General features: G+C 38.8%; 3 protein-coding genes across 4 annotated transcripts in view; 2 read left to right on the forward strand and 1 right to left on the reverse strand.

Annotated features, from left to right (window-relative positions):
- The first annotated feature begins 2,089 nt into the window (after positions 1-2,089).
- On the forward strand, positions 2,090-4,254 carry cbln18 (cerebellin 18). Its single transcript, XM_088427833.1, has 6 exons — positions 2,090-2,186; positions 3,311-3,490; positions 3,582-3,731; positions 3,810-3,898; positions 3,974-4,054; positions 4,132-4,254. Exons 1-6 carry the CDS (start codon positions 2,090-2,092, stop codon positions 4,252-4,254), a joined length of 720 nt encoding a protein of 239 aa, XP_088283959.1.
- A 1,823-nt stretch (positions 4,255-6,077) lies between these two features.
- Positions 6,078-12,289, forward strand: tagln (transgelin). Its single transcript, XM_088427022.1, has 6 exons — positions 6,078-6,206; positions 9,677-9,715; positions 10,357-10,545; positions 10,666-10,837; positions 11,515-11,617; positions 11,703-12,289. Exons 2-6 carry the CDS (start codon positions 9,704-9,706, stop codon positions 11,839-11,841), a joined length of 615 nt encoding a protein of 204 aa, XP_088283148.1. The 5' UTR covers positions 6,078-6,206; positions 9,677-9,703; the 3' UTR covers positions 11,842-12,289.
- Positions 12,290-12,446: 157 nt separating this feature from the next.
- pcsk7 (proprotein convertase subtilisin/kexin type 7) overlaps positions 12,447-22,592 on the reverse strand; it is a 12,354-nt gene continuing 2,208 nt past the window's right edge. Inside the window, exons 3-17 of one of the 2 annotated variants that reach the window (XM_088427021.1) lie at positions 21,998-22,228; positions 21,620-21,754; positions 21,129-21,294; positions 20,952-21,042; positions 20,794-20,848; positions 20,275-20,413; positions 20,072-20,172; positions 18,214-18,381; positions 18,022-18,126; positions 17,817-17,883; positions 16,281-16,437; positions 16,080-16,174; positions 15,886-15,991; positions 15,370-15,487; positions 12,447-13,581 (exon numbers count right to left, since the gene is read on the reverse strand). In XM_088427021.1, coding sequence (XP_088283147.1) covers positions 13,309-13,581; positions 15,370-15,487; positions 15,886-15,991; positions 16,080-16,174; positions 16,281-16,437; positions 17,817-17,883; positions 18,022-18,126; positions 18,214-18,381; positions 20,072-20,172; positions 20,275-20,413; positions 20,794-20,848; positions 20,952-21,042; positions 21,129-21,294; positions 21,620-21,754; positions 21,998-22,228 — 2,007 coding nt within the window. In that variant the 3' untranslated portion in view covers positions 12,447-13,308. Of the gene's footprint in view, positions 13,582-15,369; positions 15,488-15,885; positions 15,992-16,079; positions 16,175-16,280; positions 16,438-17,816; positions 17,920-18,021; positions 18,127-18,213; positions 18,382-20,071; positions 20,173-20,274; positions 20,414-20,793; positions 20,849-20,951; positions 21,043-21,128; positions 21,295-21,619; positions 21,755-21,997; positions 22,229-22,592 lie in introns of both variants that reach the window. The other variant, XM_088427020.1, reaches the window with a different exon arrangement.

The raw sequence follows: 22,592 nt of genomic DNA on the forward strand, positions 1-22,592 counted from the left end.
TTGTTCCATGGTTTTGTGATTTCGCTTTCATTTAGACATATGTTGTCGCTATGAGAAAAGTTTGTCAACAACCACCTTAAAATGCTTACCTCAGCTGTGTTCAATGCTGATTTTCAAAAGATCTGAATTTACTTATTTTTTATTTTATTTTGATGGCAAAACAACCTCAGTAGGGCTCGTCAAAGAATAAGAACTATATGTACGTATGTCAAAGACACCTTTGTGTTGTGAGACTGTATTTTATGCAGCATTTTTTTTAAACTGCCATGCAAAAATATTCAAGTTATGTTTCATTACTGTGGACATAATGTAGTAACGATCAGTATGGCATTCATGGAGCAAGCAGATGAAATTACTAAGTCATTGGAACAAAAATTATATACAGTTCTAATATTCATAGACATAAATACTGTTTTTGATATTGTATACCACAACATACTACTTATGAATTTGGAGGGATGTTCTCCAAAAGTTCCTGATGGCTCCCGTATAATGTGCAATGCGTCCTTAACTTAATTATACAGTATTTGGTGATTTAATGAAAGTCTTAGTGATCTTAAATGAATATTTATTCATGGCATTTTGTGTGTGTGTGTGTGTTTTCATGTACATGTCAAAACAAGAGTAAAGAAGAGTAAAGAAAATGGTCAACCTAAGCCTGAATACCTAACAAACACATGATCCACATGAAGCATGACATCATGATGTTTTTAACCATATCTGAGGGCTAAGTATATACAGTATTACATGTAGCATGCTGTGTGCACTCTTTCAGCATGAGAATTAGGTGATGCTCTACATTAGTGTGACATCTGAGCCTTTGTTGATCAGACTGATCCCTCAGTCCTTTTTTTCTTTTCGTCCTCATTTTTTGAACACCTTTGTCCTTGTAGGTCAAAAAACAATATTCTCTATACCAGTTTTCTGTTAGAGTGGGATCCACAATCCCTACAGAAAATGGTAGGGGGCCAAGTGCCTAATATCACCCATTCACATAAGTGTAAAGTAAAACCAGGCTCTGCACACTGTGAAAAGGCTGGTAATGTATATTGAAGAACGCCAGTTTTTATGCAAAAACATATGACATAATTTGTACCAAGAGGTGGTGCTTGTTTCGGTCACCCAGTAAAAAGGAGTCACCTGAACACATACATTTGCACTACACCTTTGCAAGCCAGACCAAGTTTCAAACACTTGGAGAACATAACTTTGCTGGAAAAAAAGGAAGACGATCAACAACAGTAAGTTACCCGTTTGGATCCATTCACAGTCACAAGATGTATTGCATATTGACTCTAGATGTATCAGTAATGTAATCTTCTTAATGCTATTACTAGAACATTACACTGTAGTTTTTGAATAAAGAGCAAATTAATTAGTGCATTAAGAAACGTTTGGCTGCGTCTTGTTATAAAAGTTTGTTTTGCAAAACTTTGTCTGCCTTTATTTTGTTAGGGTTTATACGCATGCATATTGACATTGGTAAAGCAGTTCTCTGGCATGCATAAAACAAAACAGATTTTACACACTCTATCTTCTGGAATTGATGAATGAAATACACCTAGAGATGACCACAACAAATGTAGTTTCAAAGTTTATATATATATATATATATATATATATATATATATATATATATATATATATATATATATATATATATATATATATATATATATACTTTTTTTATCTTAAAATGCTTTGCGCTGGAAAAAATCACAGTACAGGTACATGAATAAATAAATCGACACCACATCCTTGTGTGTTTTGTTTTTTCAGTTTTCCAGTCATGAAATGCATTATTAATTGATGGCTATTTTACAAATAATGAATCATTTTGTAAATTCAAAGTTACAAACAAACACTGTGAGTGGATTTAGTGAGATTAAACAATGAACCAAATACTGTTGAAAGAACTCAATACAAACCGAATGTAACTGACACTAACTACAGTATTTATATGCTTGGTCATTTGAGGGCTTACACAAATACTGTAATGTTATACTGTATGTACAGTATTGCCAAAAGGCAAAGCAAATGAAATTGTGCTCCATTTCCTCCATGCTACCAAGCGATCCTATGATTTCAGATGGCTGTTGCTCGAGTTCTGATCCTCTTAGGGGCGCTGTTTCTTCACGGCTGTGTGGCTGCCCAGTCAATTAATCAGATGCTGAAAGAGATCGCTGGTACTCATGAAAGACATACACTTTTTGTGTGTACAGTATAGCCAATTGTGGGTCATTCAGTTGTGGGTGAATTTTCTGCGTGATACCTTTTTTTCGCGGAGTTTTAATTCTAGTTATTCATCAATTATTCCACGCAGTAAGCTTAACAGGGTGCAACTAATCAGGATAGAGTGTTTTACCTTCATGTACATAATTGAATCAGCATAAATAGTTAGCTATCTGTTCATTAAAAACAAATAAAAACAACGTTACGTTGAGTGGAAGAAATAGTTTTGTGAATTGGGAACACATCTTTTAGTTAAAAAAATAATACTAATGAAAAACTGTTAAGATTTTATCTCTAAAATAATCTAAATATTTTCGATGGAATTAAAATACACTAATGGTCAGAAATATGAAAGGGTTTGTCGACGTATTTATCCATTTTCAGCTGTAAAAAAAGGGGATATTTCATCCATAATGAATTTGATAACTAAATATATTTTCATGTTCAATTAATACCTTTAAAATACATTTTTCCACTTGCTGTCAACTGAATATGTCCATGACTAATCACGACTCAACTGTTGGCCATGTGACATTCACAAACTGATCCGTGGCTGGTCGTGACGTGCCTTTGGCACAAAATGTGTGTACAGTAAATGAAAAATAATTACTGTAGTTGTTCACTTAATTACAGACAAATATTCACTTTTTATCGCTGAAAATTACTAAATCAGTAGATTATCTGTTTAAAGGATCACATGATATAGCTTTCATTGTTTGTTATTAGTAATTGGTTATATTCATTTAACAGTATTTTCATTATTGTGGCTGTATTTTGTAGAGCTACAGAAATGTTCACCTTAGAAGAAAACTAGACAACCTCAGCCAGTAAAATGCAGTGCATTTATTCATTCATAGTCGGTTCAGTTACAGCAAAATAGAAGCAGAATTAGAAACATGCAAAACAATTACAAGGGAGCATTACTAACCTCATCAAATCTTTGTTTTTGTTTTTACATCTTGTGAATGACCTCATGTGAGCTCACAAACCTGTCCCAGGTTTTTGGGATCTATGACTATAAACTTTCCGCGGATTAATTTAGCAAACAAGCGCTTTCAAAAAACAAACCTCTTCTCAGTCAACCTGAAGGAAACAGTGACTTGTGACAAGTGGGACTGCGACTGCGCTTTTAATCGTCAGCGCGGTTGCTGTTGCGGAGCCAACGACATGTTCCAATTAGAGGACAACACTTTTAAACGGATGACTTCTTTGTGGGATGACATCAGCATGCTGAAGAGTAAAGTGGGCGCTTTAACCAGTAAGCCTGTTGGAGCACATGCACCAAACCGTCTGTTTTATTGGTCCGATTAACTTACAGAAGGTTATGAATTCATCTCTCTTTCCCAAAGCCAGCATCAAGGTTGCCTTCAAAGCTAAAATGGACCCAACACTCTTCATTGATTCTTCCACTGGCTGCTTTGGGCCTTTCAATACCAATGCACCAATACCTTACACTAGAGTCACTCTTAATGATGGAAATGGATACAATCCTTCCTTAGGTAGGATTTTCTTTTTTCTTATTACAATTTCCAGTTTTGTTAATTCTCATTCTAACGTAATTGTAACTTTTCTTGCAGGTGTCTTCACTGCACCGCAGGCTGGACTTTATGTCTTCTCCTACACAGTCTATTCGTTTGTAGAACTGAACCAAAGACTCTACCACAAAGTCAATAGATATACTGTATATTCTATCACTGAAAGATTTTTATTGGATGAGTGAAACCATTGTTTTTTTTTATAGGTCCAGATGATGAAGAATGGGGAGGTGATGGCAAGCGTTTGGGAGGACAATCGAGAGGATGGGGAAGATAGTGCCACTCAGGTAATTAGAGAAAATGATTGAAGATAAAAGAAATAGCTTGAATGATTGAACTTTTTGTGTGTCGTGTGTTTTCTCAGACTATCACAGTGGAAATGCAGAGAGGTGATCAGGTGTATATGGAGCTGGAATCTGGGAGGAAACTCTGTAAACAGTTGGAATTGAATACATTTTCTGGTTACATTCTGTATGCCTCTTTTTGACATTGTTTTGAGCTCAATCTGAAGAAATATTTGAATTTTATCTTTGAGATAACATGATCCACGGTCTACATTTCAACACATGCATTGTTATTATTATTTTTTTGCTTGGAATGCATAAGTCACCTTTGTGTGATAAATAAAGACAGAATTTTACAATTTTGTACAAATGTGGGGGTGTGTCACATTACATATGAATATGTTCATTATGTTTCTCTTCATGTGCACATGCATGCTGAAATTGAACTTGTGTCTCTGAACTGTGAGGCGGAGGTGCTAAACGCCGCTCCACCGATCCATCATTCACACAAAATCATATATTTAATCATTTTACATCATGAAATTGTGATATTGTTATAATGATTTTTTTAAAAAGGGGAGCATTCACGCATTACCAAGCCTCACTGAAGTTTTTTGTCACCATGGCAACCCACCCAAAAAATTATGGCTGCGCTCCTGGGCTGACAGGAGTAAAAGTTTGACTAGCAAAACACGTCGTAATCCGCACATTAACACATGAAGTGTTTATGGCTTGACTTTTTGTTTAACCAGCAACAGATGTAACACTTGAAACGTTTTCTGTAGTTTTTTTTTTTTTTTCTTTTAAAATATGAAGAGTGACTGGCTATGTCTGCTCGTCGGGACCTGAGCGGCTGCACTGTAATTTGTTTATGGACTATGCATGTGGACTGCGCATGAGACAGCTATACTTCTTGTCCTTTACCTAATATGCTCTGTTTAGAACGCTAATAATCTCTCCATCTATTTTTATAATGCTCTTCTTTTTGATCGTTATCAAGTTTATGGTTAGTTTTGTCATCAAAAACAGGGTCGATATATTTTACACTTTTAGTATGTGGTCCCCCCCACACACACACACACTTTTTATGTTAGATTTGTATTATAGAATGGGTCCCCCTCACCTCCTCCTCCCACCCCCGGCTCCCCACACACACATTTTGAAAATGTCAAGGGAAAAAAAGACCAAGTGCTCTAAATGCATTCTGGATGCGCTGCAAATGCATTTCAAACACACAAAACAAATGCATAAACCACAAACAAACTATAAAGTTATCCATGTATTTGGCTTGAAGCAGTTTGTAATTGTGATGTTGAAATATACTAGATTTGCCACACATTCCTTTTTTAAATTGACACATATTCTAAACAAATTATAAACAATCAGACATTCCAAATAATTAGTACATCCATTCATGAATATGTAGAAATGACAGATCGCACTTAAACAAATTACAGTAAATGTCAGCTTTGCCCCACATTCCAAACATACATGTTAGGTTCTGTGACGGCAGTGAATGTCTTGTGATTGACAGGCGGTCAGTCCAGGGTTTGCTTACACTGCAACGTCAACTGGGGCAGAGCCCCCCTCCTTCTGTTTTTGGAGCACATCTCTCCAATGGAATGTAAGTGGAAATGACATTCTAATGCAGGACCTTGGACATACTTTTCATCTAGCACTCCTTTTGGAATAAAAACCAATAATACGAGTCGGTTTTGTTGTGCGTTTACCATAGACTTCAGTTTTTCCAACCGTCTCATGTAGCCACCCAAGAATGATGAGGGATGCCGTGAAAGTATTTGGAGAATTGCCGCTGCGTGGCTGCTTGCCTGTGCGTTGCACGGAGGAACGCTAGCCAAATAAGGCCGGGATTTTGAACTGCGCTGATGGAGATGGAAGCAGCAGCAGGGCGCTACTAAAGGCCATGCCCTTTTTAGGATGAACTTTCCTTTTTTCCCCTTCCCATCTGTCCCTCCTACTTCCCATTGATACGCCCTCCGTCCACCGCGCCCACCCGATCAAATGCTACTGTCGTTAAATCGTCTGCCCTTTTTAAGCCAGCATTTTAAAGGAAGGAGGTCTCTGTGAAGAAAATATCCACTCTCCACTACCAGCTGTATAGTCGGCCAGCAGAGAGCAGATCCATTCCCTCGCAGTGAGTAGACATTTTCATTTTGTTCCTCCGATAAGTTTCAGAGAACACACATTTCCGCCAGACGTCCTAATTAATGACCAATTGATCTCACAAGGAGGCGGCAGGTCTATATGGGGATGCAGCTGTGCAATGCGACCATTTTCTTAACTCTTCTTAATGGACTGCTGTAATAATGCCAGTGTTGACTGTGGATGCTTTACTGAGTCTTACTGAGTACTGAATACTGAGTCTTTTGGGCTTTATTGGATTAACACAATCATCTTAATGATCAAACGGGCTAAAGGGTTTACATTTGAGGCTTGTAGTTTATTAGATATCTGCACATATTTATCATTTAAAAGCAAAATGAAGATCTGTAATTGAATCTTCCACTTTAATTATATATTCCTGTGGAGACTAGTGTAGTGGAAGAAATGGTCCAGAAATTAGACTGTACACTACGGCAGTGGTTCTCAAAGTGAGGTCTGCAGACCCCCGGGGGTCCGTGGCCTGACTGTAGGGGGTCCGCGAAATAATTTGGGTTGGAAATTAAAAAAAAAAAAAAATATATATATATATATATATATATATATATATATATATATATATATAAATGTTTGTGTTAATGTCATTTTATTCTATATTAAATTGTAAATGTATTCACGACTTCAATAAAGAAATAAATTCAACCAGTTTAAAATGTTTTTCAAAAATGTAATAATGTTGTTATTTGTCAAATAGACCCACGTAACCCATGTCATCATCAAAGAGCTTGATTATTTAGTCACTAAATATTTGGCAGCAATCTTTTTAGGGGAAATTGTTTGTTATGAGGAGGGGTGCAATTTGCAATTTTTCCTTTGCAAACTTCAGTATTGGTGAAAATGAACAGATATACTTGTTGTCAAATTGAATATGTTAGTAAGGAAAAAGGGCACTATTTTTTGGGTTATTTGGAATGGGTGTCCTTGGAAACTTTGCTTTCTAAAAGGGGTCCCTGACACCAAAACTTTTAAGAACACCTGCATTACAGTATTGTACTTGAATCAGACCTAGACAGCCATGACATTAAAAACAACTATTGTTTACATTAGTGGCATCCAAACTCCGCCCAGGGAGCCATTTGCGGCCCACCATCTATTTTTCAAAGCCAGTGGCATATATTAAACATGCGATTTGCTACGGCCCTTTGCGCCACTACTACTAATGTATTTGTTTGCATACTGCAGACCTTTTCTTAATACACAAGGATTTACTCACAACTAAATAAATGAGTAAATGAAAAATAAAATACAAATAAATAAATAAAAACCAAAATAATGAGACAATTTCCCATCAAATTGGAAAAAAAAATAATTTTAGAAGCAAAAATAGTTTGTTGAATTTTCTACAAGTTCAAGGTTCAATTTTATAAAGAAAAAACATTTATGATCCTCAAGTAACAGTTTTCAAAATGGTCATCTTAGCACAGTTTGTTATGGTTCTGACGGGAGAGCTGGGCTTTGGATGCTGTTCTGTGCAGACGTGGATCTAGTCAAGCGGGATTATTGAACAGAAAGCTGTTATATGACAGTTCATCAATGAACTATAAACTATAAATCCTGTTTACTCGATTATTTATAGAGTGTTTAAAAATTATGTTCAAATGATTTTAAAGTGGCCCTTGTGCCCTTCTTGTGTGTGCGGCGCTCAAATGACAACGTTTTGACATAGTCCAAACTGATAATCAAGAAAATGTTCTCTGAAACACAAGTGCTTTTTTTGGAACATGGCAGCGATGAAACAGAATGCCCACAAGCTCAACTGTCCACATTTTCTGTGGATTTTTACATCCTCTGTTAAACATACTGTTTTCATATCAGGCCATCAGGAGCCCATTAAGTGTGGTGCCTGGGCTGCATGACGCAATGTCCTTGCAGAGTGCCACAGATACCGCAGATGGAAACATCGGTTTCCTGTCCTGGCTGTAGGCAGACTCGGCCATAGCAACAGTTAACCACAGCAGGAAAACACAGCTGTGCAGAAGAAGGGAATAAAGGATAGCTGTGGCAAATTTCCTTACTGCGGGATGCAGCATATTGAGAATTATAAGTAGGCCCTTTAACATGCTTACTAAAGCTAAACCACATGCTGCTGTGCAACTGATTTGTTTTCTCAGATATGTCTAGTAATATTTGGGGATGTGGCCAGAGCGCACTGAAGGTTGTTTAGCCAGAACATTTTGAGTTATGGGCAGCGGGCAAGAAATATCCCTAAAAAAAAACAAAAGGAGACCTTGATTTATACTTTTTTTCCCGGCCTTCTTATGTTTATAAGAAGCTTGGATGTGTAAAGGTGGCTTGCAGTTGGTAAGACATGAACTGACAACGCAAACCTATCAATACGTGTAAAGTGTAATTATTTCTCCTTAAGATTAAAACAACGCAGAATGAGTCTCTCAATAGCCACGAATGCAAAGTATGTGAAACGAGGCTTCAAAATGGTGAAACATCAGCTTATTGTGTTCAGTCTCAAACACTGTGGGTGTTGTCGCTATGCCCCACAATGCCGCAGCAGTAGTCAGGGCGCAACTACCAGTCCATAATAACCTACCCCTTGCCCCCCCAACAACAAATTTTTCTTTAGAGCTCTTGAGATTATTAAAAAAAAAAAAACAGAGGTTAATTAAGATCTGTAGTTAATTAAGGATAACCTCATTTTAATCCTTCCTACAACCATTTGTTAGCTATGTAATTGTTATTATTGTGGCAGAGCAAAAGATTACCATACAAAGCGAAAATTGGCTTCCGTCATTTATTTCCTCTAAAAGATGCAGTTGCAACCATTTACTTTCTGCTGTATTTGAGAGCAAGTGCTGGTTGCAAACAGAGCTTTGCTGTGGTTTGCTACATTAACGTCTTTGTCGGTATCTTTAGCTGCGGCTGCAATTGCGGCTGGGTGCTTTGCATTTATGTGGTTGGTTAAACTTAAGATGCGTCCATGGTTAACAAGCTCCTTACAAAGAACAACTAATCAATGTCCACCTCCGGGTGTGATTGACCTTTGTTCTCCAACCGTCGAAAATTCAGCACAAAAAGCCCAATGCATAAAAACAGGTCTCGTTCGGGATTAAAAATAAGATCAACGTGATTAAGAAAGCAAAATATCACTTTAACCATTGTTATTAATTGATCGCAATTAATCTGTGAATCTGAAACCCCACAGTTTAAATATATAAATCATACATTCAGGGAACATGACTTATATTACGCACTTTAAAGGTAAACTTTGTACATATTACAGCAAGTGAACGTAGTCAAAAAAAAAGTACAGTAAGAACTTGCTAATACGATGTACGATAGGGTGGAACTTGCCTTGAGGGGTTTCTCAAGACCTCAAAGCATTTACAGTATAAGTCTGACTTTCGCCAGTCTATTGAGGGAGCGGCCGCAGCGTCACCCATCCCTTTTGGTGCTATAACCCTCACCATTTTGAATTTTGAACCTTCCCAGGACCAAGTGAAGTGACCTGACATCAAGATGGCAGCAAAGGTTGGATGGTGCTGACAGCGCCTTGAATGGGGTTTTGCACAAAAAGCAATATTCTAAGAAAAGTGCTGGCAAGCATACAGTATGTGTTTATGTTGGCAGAGAGCAGCAAGTCACGATGGGTCTGTATGACAGAGAAGAAACATGCAAAGATGGCTGTTTTAGTTCCCTTTGTGCACCATGCCGCCTTTATAAAGAAACCGCATACAGTAATGGTGCGCAGGAGGGACACTCAATGCTGTTAATGTCACTCGATTTGGGAAACGGAAAATTCACTTGAGCTGCTGAACGTATCTGCTTCAGTACACGCTTGGAACATGCATGCCAAAGAGGATTGTCTATACAGACATATTATAATGATATTGTAGTTTGGTTGTAAATGCTTATGAGTGTCGTGACGTGCATGTCTGAGCCTTGATATTAAAATTTGAATAAGAAACTGCTAGCGTTTGCCTGTAATGCCTGAAAACGCCTCAAAATCGAGCACACATTATATCAGTATTTCACAAAATGTTGGCTTCACAGCTCATGGCAAGGTTACCCTTGAGATTACGGAACACTGCTGTACTGTAAATATATGAAGTGGAGATCCCGTGTTTTCGATCCTGTTTTTAATGCCCCATTGACCTTGTTGATGTCACCAGGGAGCTGGCATGGCAAACAAAGGTCCATCCTACGGCATGAGCCGGCAGGTTCAGGACAAGATCGAGAGCAAGTACGATCAGGAGCTGGAGCAAATTCTAGTGGAGTGGATCAGCCGGCAGTGTGGCTCTGGGGTTGGAAGACCAGAGTCAGGAAAAACTGGATTCCAGGCCTGGCTGAAAGACGGATGTGTGAGTGCATTTCACGTCCCACATGTTCCGTGGGCCACCAAATTGAGATGAATCATGACTGGAGCAATCCTTCTTTTTCCTCCATCTTATTTTTATGATCACACCTTCTATTCAATTCAGGTCCTGAGTGAATTGATCAACAGTCTTTTTCCTGGAGACAAACCTGTGAAGAAGATTCAGAGCTCAACCATGGCCTTCAAACAAATGGAGCAGATCTCTCAGTTCCTCAATGCTGCTGAGAAGTATGGTGTCACGAAAACTGACATGTTCCAGACTGTGGACCTCTGGGAAGGTTAGATATCTTGTCACTTCTCTTGCCATTGTAAACACTGCTACCGTCAGAATAGGATTTAAATAATACAGTGTAATCACTAACAATGGCCAATATTTGTCCATCAATTTGATAGGGAATGACTGAGCTTCAGTCTCAAGATATGCTGAAGTTTTACAAGCTGTAGCAGAGATTTGAATTTTGGACTTTTATTATGGTTAATTTGTATTTATTTTTGACCTGTGTGAATCCTGTTTGTTTTTAAAGTGGCTCTGTTAATTATGTATTATTAAATGCTTCCTTTTAGTTTTTAGTTAGCATGTGTTTCATTTTGTTTAAAATGCATTAATATGGAAAGTTCAGGGGTATTTATTTTGTTTTTAATTTCTCAAGTCCAGGAAAATGCAAACCAGTGGGTAAAAAACTATGATTCCAAATAATACCAAAATAAACATTTAAAATAACAATGACAAATTATGTTTAGTTTTAGACATGGTGATTTTATTTACTAAAAACTGCAATTGGTAATTTAAACGATTTCCTTTATGAAAGTTTTTTTTATTTTCAGATAATTCAATGTTAACTATCTTGGTATGCATGTTTTTTTTTTTTATTAGTCATTTTGGTTTTTAATTGTATGAGTGCAGTCTAGGCACTGCTACGTGAAGCAGATCTGAATGTGGTGTGTTTGTTGGCAGGTAAGGACCTGGCAGCAGTGCAGAGGACGCTGTCAGCGCTCGGCAGCTTGGCCGTCACCAAGGATGAGGGCACGTACCAGGGTGACCCAAACTGGTTCTTCAAGTGGGTGGCATTGTAGTATAATAACGGGATTTTACACCCTCAAGAAGCACTGAAGTTCATTTTTGTGTCTCTACCTTCCTGGCAGGAAAGCACAGGAGAACAAGCGAGAATTCTCAGACGATCAGATGAAGGCGGGCAAGAATGTGATTGGTCTCCAGATGGGGTCAAACAAGGGAGCCAGTCAGGAAGGCATGAGCTATGGAAGGCCGAGACAAATCCTGTAAAAATCAAATCAAATCCTGAGCCACTGAAATTGTACTGCCCTGACGCCCTTTACAACCATTAGAGCCTGTAAACAGCGACCTTTGTAAAAAGGTCCTCCATTTTTTTTCTCTCCAATTTGATCAACCCCTTGCTGCTTCCTCAGGTACCCCATTTCAAAATGATCATCCCAAGTCTCAATTCTTGTCACAAATCACACTTTTGACTTTTGCAGAGCCTCACCTTGCGCTGCTTTTCCACTCCCAGTTTAGAAAACATTTACATCTCATAAGCAAATGCAATATCATTCTGGATTTGGTCATGGGAAAAAAAAAATGTCATCACCAACCCTTTTTAAGACACTATCATGGAAAACTATTATGTTCAAGGATCCGTACCTACCGCTATCTATGCCTGCTGTATCAGCACATGTTTTTGTACATTTTCATATTAAATATTGACTTGGAACTACATGTGTGTGCAAAAACAGTTTTGTGAAACCCAAAGGGTACGCTAACATTTACATTAGGGTTATTTCAACTGTGGAGAACTGTCCTAAAAATTACAGAACAGAGAGAAAAAAAAATATGGTGATCCCTTCATTGTGTATCAAACAACCACAAGAGAATATTCATCAAGTCCTTTATTAGCATTCATGTGACTTGCACAGCAAAACACAACTTGCAACTCCTCTCTAACTGCGCAACAGTAGAAAGAGAACTCTATAAAAAAAAACGTTTTGTATAAAAACACTGGTTTATAGGCAGCATGAATTATGTACAGTGTAAGGCATAAATATGCAACACTTCAATAAAAATATAGTTGTGCATATTCCACGATTGAAAAATCCATGTCAAGTTTTTTCAGTAGTTAGTGGGTTGACGACCCACAGGTAGGAAGCCTGGGCTTTCATATGTCAACTTCAATTAATCCATCATCAATACTTTTCCATCCATCCATTTTCTATAGCCGCAAGGGTCGCAGGCTTGCCGGTGCCTATCCCAGCTGACTTTGGGCTTTTATTCCGAAAATGTGTGTGTACCATAATGGAAGTTTAATTTGAGGCCACTTCAGAGGAAGACCTAGTGAACCCTTGTCTCACAACACCCACTCCCATGCACACATACACAAACCTCTCACTCACAGTAGACTCTCACCTTAATAAAGTGCATACATTACATTCCTCGCAAACGGTACGCAATTCCTCTGGAACAAACGGTTTTACAGAGACTTGAAATTCTTTTGGTTTTCTCTCTTCTGTGAGGGATGGCCGCACAGACATAACCACTTCAAAAAGATGCTTATAGAGGGCCTAACGTTTGAAGCACATTTGAACATGACGCTCCGCGCTGAACTTCATCCACAGTTCAAGCAAAAGTCCACACCGCATAATAAGACAAACTGCAGTGGCCCGGGTGGAGGAGGTTTGGGGTGGAAGCCTGAGAACATCCAAAGAGCACTTTTGTCTGACCTTCAAGCCCTCTGTCATGTCATGTCAGCATCTCTCGATTGATGAGTGGCATTTTGGTCTCTGAGTCCAGCACCACATTCAACTCCAGCTCGGTTCGTCGCTCTTCTTCCCCCCCGTTCTCTTCATCTAAAGCCTCCTCCACTCCTCTCCTTCGACGTCCATTTCTGACTCTGTTAGCAGTTTGCCTCCAGGACAGGAAATGGAGGCCTCCGAGATCCAGGTGAGCAATGGCGGCCTCCAGTATGTAGTAGAGAGACCAGAAGAGCGCAAAGCAGCCCAAAAGGAGCAGAAACTGGAGAAAACATAACAGAAAATATGCCAAGAATCACCAAAAAAATATATAAACTGCATTAGATGCCATGCTAAAAATATGATGACTAATGGTTAACAGCAGCGGCTGGGGTAGAAGAAATTGACAAGTCGAAAAAAAGAATGCACCTGAGAAATTAAAAACAATGACAACTGCTTTTTCTCACACTTGTGCTTGTATCCTCATATTTATAATCAAAATTTAAGGAATTTTAAGTAGTGCTACAAATGATCGCGATTTGTGCAGATCACACACCATGATTCAGGCTGCACATGTTCAGCGCAAGGGGTGTGGTGGGGTGAGAGGGTGCACGTTCACATAAAGGCAACATGATCAGTCCACATTCACTATAAGAGCAGAAGAGAAACTTGAAAACCCGCTTGGATCAAATAAGTCACATATAAGAGAATTTTATATATATATATATATATATATATATATATATATATATATATATATATATATATATATATATATATATATATATATATATATATTTTTTTTTTTTTTTTTTTACATTTTTTTCTCCCTTGATGAAAGTATGTTATTTGATTATCTGTGTGTGATATGTTTTCCACCAAGTTAAAATCTAAATAAATAATTCAAATACTCAATAATTGATTTAAATTTTCCATAGGACACCAAAAGACCAAAAACAGTTCGATAGCCGCAGCCCTATTATATTCATCTCTTTTTTTCAGTTTCTGATTCGAAAAATTATGCAATCCGTGACTCAAATCTATGATTCACTCCTAACATTTTTTTTTTTTAAATTCATTGCATCACTAAGATAACCATGTCTCAAAACATCTGTTGCGAACTATCCCAAACAACAAAAACAAAGGAGCTGTTTGTTATGGCTCCAAGAGGCCACAATTGATACATTTACACATGTGGGCAGATGGGGATGCAAGGCCAAATGGGCATGTGTAGAATGTGCAGAATGTGACCCCACCCCCATTAAAGTTGCTTATCCTCACTTGGGTTGCTGGTTTACTGGTGCCTATCCCAGCTCTCTACAAGACACCCTGAACTGGTTACCAGCCAATTGCAGGGCACACAGTGACAAACAACCATAGGATAATTTAGCCAGGGGGCAGCCAAGAGACAGTCTCTCCTGCGTGTCCTGGGTCATTCCCTGGGGCCCCACGCCCATTCTAATCATATGCCTGAGCCAATACTCCAGAAGACCCCCCACAGAACTGACCACGGGACACGGTAGAAGGCCTTCTCCAAGTCCACAAACCACATGTGGACTGAATGGGCCAACTCCCATACACCCTCGCGGATCCTGACGAAGGTATAGATCTGATCCGTTGTTCAACGGCCGGGGCAAAAGTCACACCGCCGCTCCTCATGAATCCGAAGTTCAACTTCCTGACAAAACTTCTTCTCCAGCACCCCTTAAAAGCCCTTTACCACGGAGGCCGAGGAGGCTGGAACCTCTTTAAATAGAACACACCCTCCGATTCCCTTTTTTAAAAAGGGGGGACTAGCATCCCAGTCTGCACACCCAGTGACGCTGCTCTGGCGTGAACCCCAAAATGTAATATGAATGGAACCGTGTGCACATTCATAATTCGAGTACTGCCTGCAGAATTGCAATCAATGTATCGTGCAAACAGATTCAGAGATGCATGCTGTTGTTCCCTGACTAAATTCCTAACAGTCACAGAAATCAATGAAATCAAGATCTGATGCTTTTTGATTGCGATTGGGTAGGTTGATCAGAGAAAACATGAAAACTTGTGACGGTTAGAGGCAACTTACCCTGAGGCTGTTGGAGGTAAAGGGATTGATAATCTCCGAAGGAATATCAAGGCCTGGGGAGCAAGGCAAAGAGAAGTTGTTGTCCAGATATTTGCCACTCATGGCATCCTCCACCAGCCTGTCATATATTGGAAAAGTGGTTAGTAAAACATAATCCCAGTGGGTCCAATCTTAATAAGATAATGTAAGAATAACAGCTGAAAATCTTTATGATACTGTCATAGTATCAACATTTTTTTAATCCAATCACAAAGTCAGTAAAATGGGCTAAAAAAGGGCTACACAAACGTCACGCTATATTTCATGGATAAATAAAAATGTACAAAGCAAAGGGTAACATTTACACGAGGGTGATCTATGCCATTTATTGTGGACAAAAAAGTAAAACAGAATAAATTTGTGTTGTGCTGAATGACTGCACTGCAGTAAGAATTTCACTGTGTGGTATAGTACTATACATGTGACAGTAAAATCTCTTTTGAGTCCAAGAAAAGCATGCCTCCTGAAAGGTCTTACATTTGTCTGTCCTTGACATCCTTGAAGGTCATAGAAGATCCATACAGAGTCAATTTCCACTGCTTTAACTCCCCCATACTAGCACATTGTTGAGATGCAGGTTCCTCTATTTGAGCAGAAAGTAGTTCATTACACAGACCATAAAAAATGTGTGGCACTCAAAGCATGTGTAAATTCTGTAGGCCACAGCTTACTATGGTCAGATATCTTGAGGTGGTATTGGCCATCAGCCCTCTCCCCCCAGCAACGCACAGTGGAGAAGGTCCAGTCCTGGTAGCCAGCAGAGTCTCTGTGTAGGAAAGAAGCACAAGCAGACCACAATATTCATTTCTGACCATGGATATGGCTTGGATGCGGGCATTCAAAATATGTGAGTACTGCGAAAAAGGACTCACCTGTCGATAGCCCGTCGAGCCCCAATGACTGACAGAATCCCACTTGGACAGGACAACACAATCTGCAGGTTGCCCCGACAAGGGTGGTTTATTGTCACAGTGACAGCCACATGCTCCAATGTCTGCATCCCAGATGGTGCCAAATCAGCAGCAGTGACTAAGAGGAGAATTGAACAAAACGTGCATTTCCTTTTCAAATATACCGCCCAGCTGTAGGTTTCTCTGCACATGTACAAAATCAAGGCCTACTGTACACCAACAGTATGATGGGTCTTATACTCTAGGTCAGTGGTTCTTAACCTGGGTTTGATCGAAACCCTAAGGGTTCGGTGAGTTGGTCCCTGCGGTTTGACGGAGCCTTCGCTGAGGTGGTCATCACACACTCGACTCATCTCAGCAATACATGGGATTGCTCTATTAATACTGTATGTTTGTTGTTTGATAAAAAATGTGGCAAGCACAGCTGCATCACTTTTAAAAGTTAAGCGTCAAATTTCATGTGTATCTGTTCAAATCATAACTACTATGAAGTTTAGGTAAGAAATTTCTTCCTCAAAACACTCAACATAACCATTACCATGAAATGAGAATTTCATCTTCTGCAATCCATACAGGCTAAATATGAAATTCTCATGATATCTGCTGCTACCTGCTACAATTCACCAGTCAAGAAAGATATTTAAAAAGCATTACAAACAATGTAATTGTTTTGGGTTTCATTTTACATACACTGACTTTTAATAATACTTGTGACGACGTGGAAAGAACCTCACCACTACTCATCCCTTGTCCTGGATTGACAGACAACAAGGTCTTTTTGTGTACTTCCTGGATGCTAAAAAACTGATCTGATCTTCGACCATTTAAGGATGTAAACTCCCTGGGGCTTGGGAGGGACTTGAGTTGATGGAGAGTATACACAGAGGGACTCATAGTCAATGGGTAGAAATTTTCAGGAAGGTTGGAGGGCAAGGAGATGTAAACAAATGCAGGGGTTGGATGAATATAGCAGATGCAGAATAAATATAACAGAGTTATTGACAGAGAGTCATATTTTACATGGATTAAATTTGAACAGACAAAGGAGAATACAAAAAAAAAATAGTTCAAGGGTAAAGGTAGATTTCTACTGAACATGCAGTCCCCTTTGTCAATGGGTCTGATCACTAAAAGTTGCTACAATAAGCTTCACAAGCTCAATGTACAAAACTTGTGAGAATAATATGAAGGAATCTTGAGTAGACAATAACTCAAATGACTAGCAAGATCAAATAAATAGAGCTGCTGACCTACAAATGGCCAAAAGAAACGAGAGTAGAAAGACACATGAGCAACTTGGGAGACTTGTGGCTTGGTACGTTAATGTGAACGCCTCAATACACAAACAGCAAGCAGAACATTGCCTAATATGGAGTCAGACAGAGAAGAAAAAAGGGAAGAGGGAGGTGGCTACACAGTGCAGCATAATAGTTAACTATTGAATGCAGAGCTGTGGAAAACTAGAGCAGGGACACATTAATTTGACAATGACATTACCGGTCAAGGTACGAATCAGCTCCTTGGGGTATGCTGGAATGGACATTTTCTCCTCCATTACTGAGCTCTGAAAAGACACAAGAAATGGCACCAACTCCCATACCTGTGAGGAATGACGGAACAGGAAAATATATCTTACCGAGTTCACAACTATATTGAAATGTATTTCTTTTAAATATGCATCGACTTATGTATATTCATGTACCTTGGCTGCATTAACAAGTTTCCATGCATTGAGGAGACCAAAACCATGCTGATGGCTGTGATGGAAACCTGCTCCGTTCTCTCGCCAGTCTGAACTGTTGTCACACTAATGAATTATGTTATACCAATCAAGGTTCCAAACACAAAGATCCGTTATACTGCCAAGAGTGGCAAAAGGCACCACAGCTTTTACCTTGGTGGCAGTGAAGGTGATAATGTGCTGGACGTCCCTCCAGCTGAGGCAAGGTCGGACCTGCAACATGAGGGCCACCATACCGGCGGCCAGGGGGGCGGCAGCAGACGTGCCTGTGTGTCTCTCTGTGCAGCCTGTCCCCTGCTGCATGAACCAGTCTGATGTTACCTACAGAGACAGATGGACTAAAGCTATACATACCATGGAAGGCCTTGTAAGGTACAAACAGCAAAGCCGTAGTAATAGCTCTGCGCACAGACAAACAAACTCAAAGAGGTAGCACATCTATAGTATAAGCACTAAACAAATGGCTGATATTTCACCATGGCAGTCACGTCCGCCCACATTTATTACATACAAGTGAAAACATTTTCATCTTGATGATGTGCGGTTAACAAGTAATAGGGAAGAGTTCTCAGCACCCTCAAGTGCTTACACGAACAAACAGCTGTTCACACTGTTGAAGACTTCAATTTTAAGGTTGTTATTTGTGTGTGTGGTTGATGTTAAACAAGGCAAGCCTTGCGTATAGTGACACTAAAGCTCACAATATCATAGCGTTATATACAAAAGTGGTAACTCAAAAAAAAAAAAACCTGCTAAGAAGGTGCATTGCACATACAATAATTTCCCCCCAAATAACCCTTCAGCTGTAATGAGGTCATTTTTTAGAGTACCGTATTTTCCGCACCTAAAAGCCTTAATTTTTTTTAAAAGCTGACAGTGCGCCTTATAATCAGGTGCGCCTTATATATGGATCAATACTGAGATTGGGATTCGTAAATGGGGAATGAAGTGATAAAGTAAGCTTTACCTGTTTCTTTTGTGTGTTTATACAGTTGAACAAGGTTGGTTATATTGACATTGATTTATTGTGCTATTGAGAGTTTAGAGTTATTGTTTGAGTTATTACTGTTATTACTTTGAGTATGACTATATTGTGATTGAAAACGTTTTAAAATATGTCATTAATTGAGGGTGCGCCTTATAATCCGGTGCGCCTTATACATGGAAAAGGCTTTAAAATATGTCATTAATTGAGGGTGCGCCTTATAATCCGGTGCGCCTTATACATGGAAAAGGCTTTAAAATATGTCATTAATTGAGGGTGCGCCTTATAATCCGGTGCGCCTGATAGTGCGGAAAATACGGTACCTTTACACAATTTTTTTTCCCACTTATTTATATTTATACACACACACACACACACACACACACACACACACACACACACACACTGAGTGCACTGTCATCAGCTTGTGGCTCACTCTCCCCTCTAGAGAGGTAATTTTATCAAATCACTTTCCTCTTGGGCAACGGCATTTTTAGTCCGAACTGTTTCCATAGTGATGAGGGACAAACAGTTCCAAATACACTTGTGCTCATCATCTCATAGGGGCATTCATTCTATTTACCCCATTGCTGAAGTAATAGGTTAATTCCACTGCATCTGTTTAACACGAAACATGGCTATACTTTTAAAGAGTAAATTAAGTAGGAACTTAATACCTCCAGCATATGTAGATTTATGAGAACATCTGTAAAAATTGAGTAGATTCTACAGTCGCAGCAGCACCTCAAAAGTCAATAATTATACTGATTATGTGATAACTGCTAAAAACACAGGGAACCAGTTAACGCCCTCAAATTTATCATTATTTGATGGAGCAGACCGATGTTTTTTTTTAAGTTAATTGAAATAGTAAAGGCCGTTAAGCATAACCTTTAATCAATGAGTCTTCGTTGTCAGAGGTTTTCATACCACAATGTTTCTCAATCAAATCAATGACTCTGAAACGAACAAATCATTTTAACTACTATTTGGCACATGCATTTTGTGTTCTGAAATAAGACCTACAATGCTCCTCAGTGTGTTCCCCCCGCTGCTGAAAGTGACAGCCAACATGGATGCACACTCCTCAGCGTAAAAGGGCATCCTGCCATTCTCGTCAACAGCTCCTGTGTCCAAATTGTTCAAATCAGTACACTATAACAGTAACCTTTGAGACATTCTACATGTGTAATTGAAAAATGTACAGTACACTGAAAACTGCATTTTACCAATAGTGATGGTGTAGATAGAGTTGGCGTAACCATCATAGTTGCAATTGTCATTGTTATGACCTCCATTGCCACTGGCAACCACAAAGATGCTTCCAAAACCACGTCTTCCTGCAATAACTCCATGCTGAAGAGCAGCCTGTGAAGAAAATAGTATAGAGCTAACAAAATATATTGGCTCCTTTGAAAAATCACATCGCTGCACCAAACAACTAAGGTAAAATGTGCGTTGCGGAAAGACAAGAACGCTTGCAAAAAATAAAGAAATATTGCCCTCTGTAGGAGAGAACAAAAACTGCACTGTATGAAATTAACAGCCATCACCGAGTTTTACCAACCTTTTTTTTCCACATTTATTAAACCCTCCACCATTTCCATACAAAACGAAGTTAAGTGTCAGAATAAATAAAACAAACAGAACAAATAAAAAAAACCAACAGCCTAAAACGACAAATGCGCAATAAGTATAATTTTGCAAGAAAAGAGCAACCAATATTCTCAACAGTAGAAGCTCTTCACCTTGCCCAAAGGGTGTGGACCATCCACAGTGTGTCCATCATCATCTGGGCCCCAGCTAGAAGAGTGCAAGTTAAATAAATTTATCAATATACAATGGATTGATGAAATACATGAAAAATACAAATTAGACAAAAGAGTCACTGGGCCACATGTGTTACCTGCAGCTGTAGATGTCATTGACTTGATAGTGTTTGTTGAAGGCTATGGCTTCCAGGCTATCAGTCAAGGGGCCATCCAGGACCCTTATACCTGGAGGTGTACAATATTAATGTTTCATTCTATATCTCACACGTCAATAAAGTCCTGAACACAAACCACATATAATAAAGACAAACCTGCCACCTTGCTGCCATACGCCACCCCCACGGCACAAAAACTGTTGTTTGGAACAGCAGCAATCTCGCCAGCACATCGAGTACCATGGTGGTTTTCACTATGCACGTCTGGGTGGGGCATCGGGTCTGGGTCATTGGAATTTAGATCATAGCTGCCCTCTGGACTCTATAACACAACATCAATTTGGGTATATGAATGGGAACATTAATGGTGTAGGTCGATTTAAATAACTGAGCAAATACTACTGGACACTGTAATAAATGTTAATTACGGTACATTACATACTATTATTACCATCAATATTAGTCTATATTTGAACATTTGAACAGTGTCCAAGGAAGATTTAAAAACCTGAAACTATTGCAAGCAAGACCTAAAGAAAAAAAGTTTAAAGTCTACTGGTAATTCTTTGGGAAATCGCATCAATTTCTTTTTTCTCAATTTATGAGTTGGTTTATGTTGATAATAGAATAAGTAACCCCTGACTTACATAATTGGGTTTTAGGTCTTGATGGGTGTGTTGTACCCCGTCATCTACCACCACCACGGTGACTCCTTGACCAGTAATGTTGCGCTCCCATATTCCCGTCACATTGATGTCCATGCCCTTATTGACATCATTGTGCTTCAATGCAAGCAAACAGTATAAAAAGACAGAAGTTAAAGTGAACAAGAAGAATGTGTTGTATGAAGACAAATTATATACAAAAAATTAGTTTTTTTTTTAAATCTTGGTTTATTCAACCATGTTTCACTTTGAGAAATGAGTGTTTAACATTTAACTTTGTATAGTGCATTGTTCGCTCATTTAAACAAAACAAGTTATCAAAGAGCAACAACTAAACATAACTATATTGCATTGCCTTACCAAGTGCCACTGGTTAGGGTATCGGGGGTCATTAAATGCCATAGATCTTTTCGAACGGCTGAGCACCCTCTCCTGGGAGTACCAAAGGACATTAGGATGGCTTGCAAGCACATTCACAGGATGAAGGTTATTACTCCAAACATTAGCAGCAGGTTGAGAAGAGCAAAGCAAATAGTGTCCTTGTAACTGTCCAATCTGGCCCTGGTTGTGGAGCCCAGCCTGCTCTGCTACCTTAAATGAAGAAAGTACAAGTGGAGATGAAGTTCAATTTCAAACTACTTCCTGTGCAAATCATGATAAATGACAAGATAAATGATAAGCGAGTCAAATCTACCAACATTAAATGGGTTTAATGGGCAAAAGCGAAAAAAATAGTTTTTGACTCTTAAATCTAGTCTGGAATCATTTGGAACACCTTACTACAATTAATCTGCAAAATCCCAACAGTTTTTATCCATTTAAAAGCCAGGGAGCAAGGATTTCAAAGAACCTTTTAAAATTTTCATTTTAACATTACTAGGTTTTTTAATACAGACAAGTTGCATTCCGTATCATTCCGTATTTTGATTCAAAAATATGTCTTAATGGCACAATC

This window comes from Hippichthys cyanospilos, chromosome 11, assembly GCF_059441005.1.
Source record: "Hippichthys cyanospilos isolate Australia breed blue-spotted pipefish chromosome 11, RoL_Hcya_1.0, whole genome shotgun sequence".
Taxonomy (NCBI): domain Eukaryota; kingdom Metazoa; phylum Chordata; class Actinopteri; order Syngnathiformes; family Syngnathidae; genus Hippichthys; species Hippichthys cyanospilos.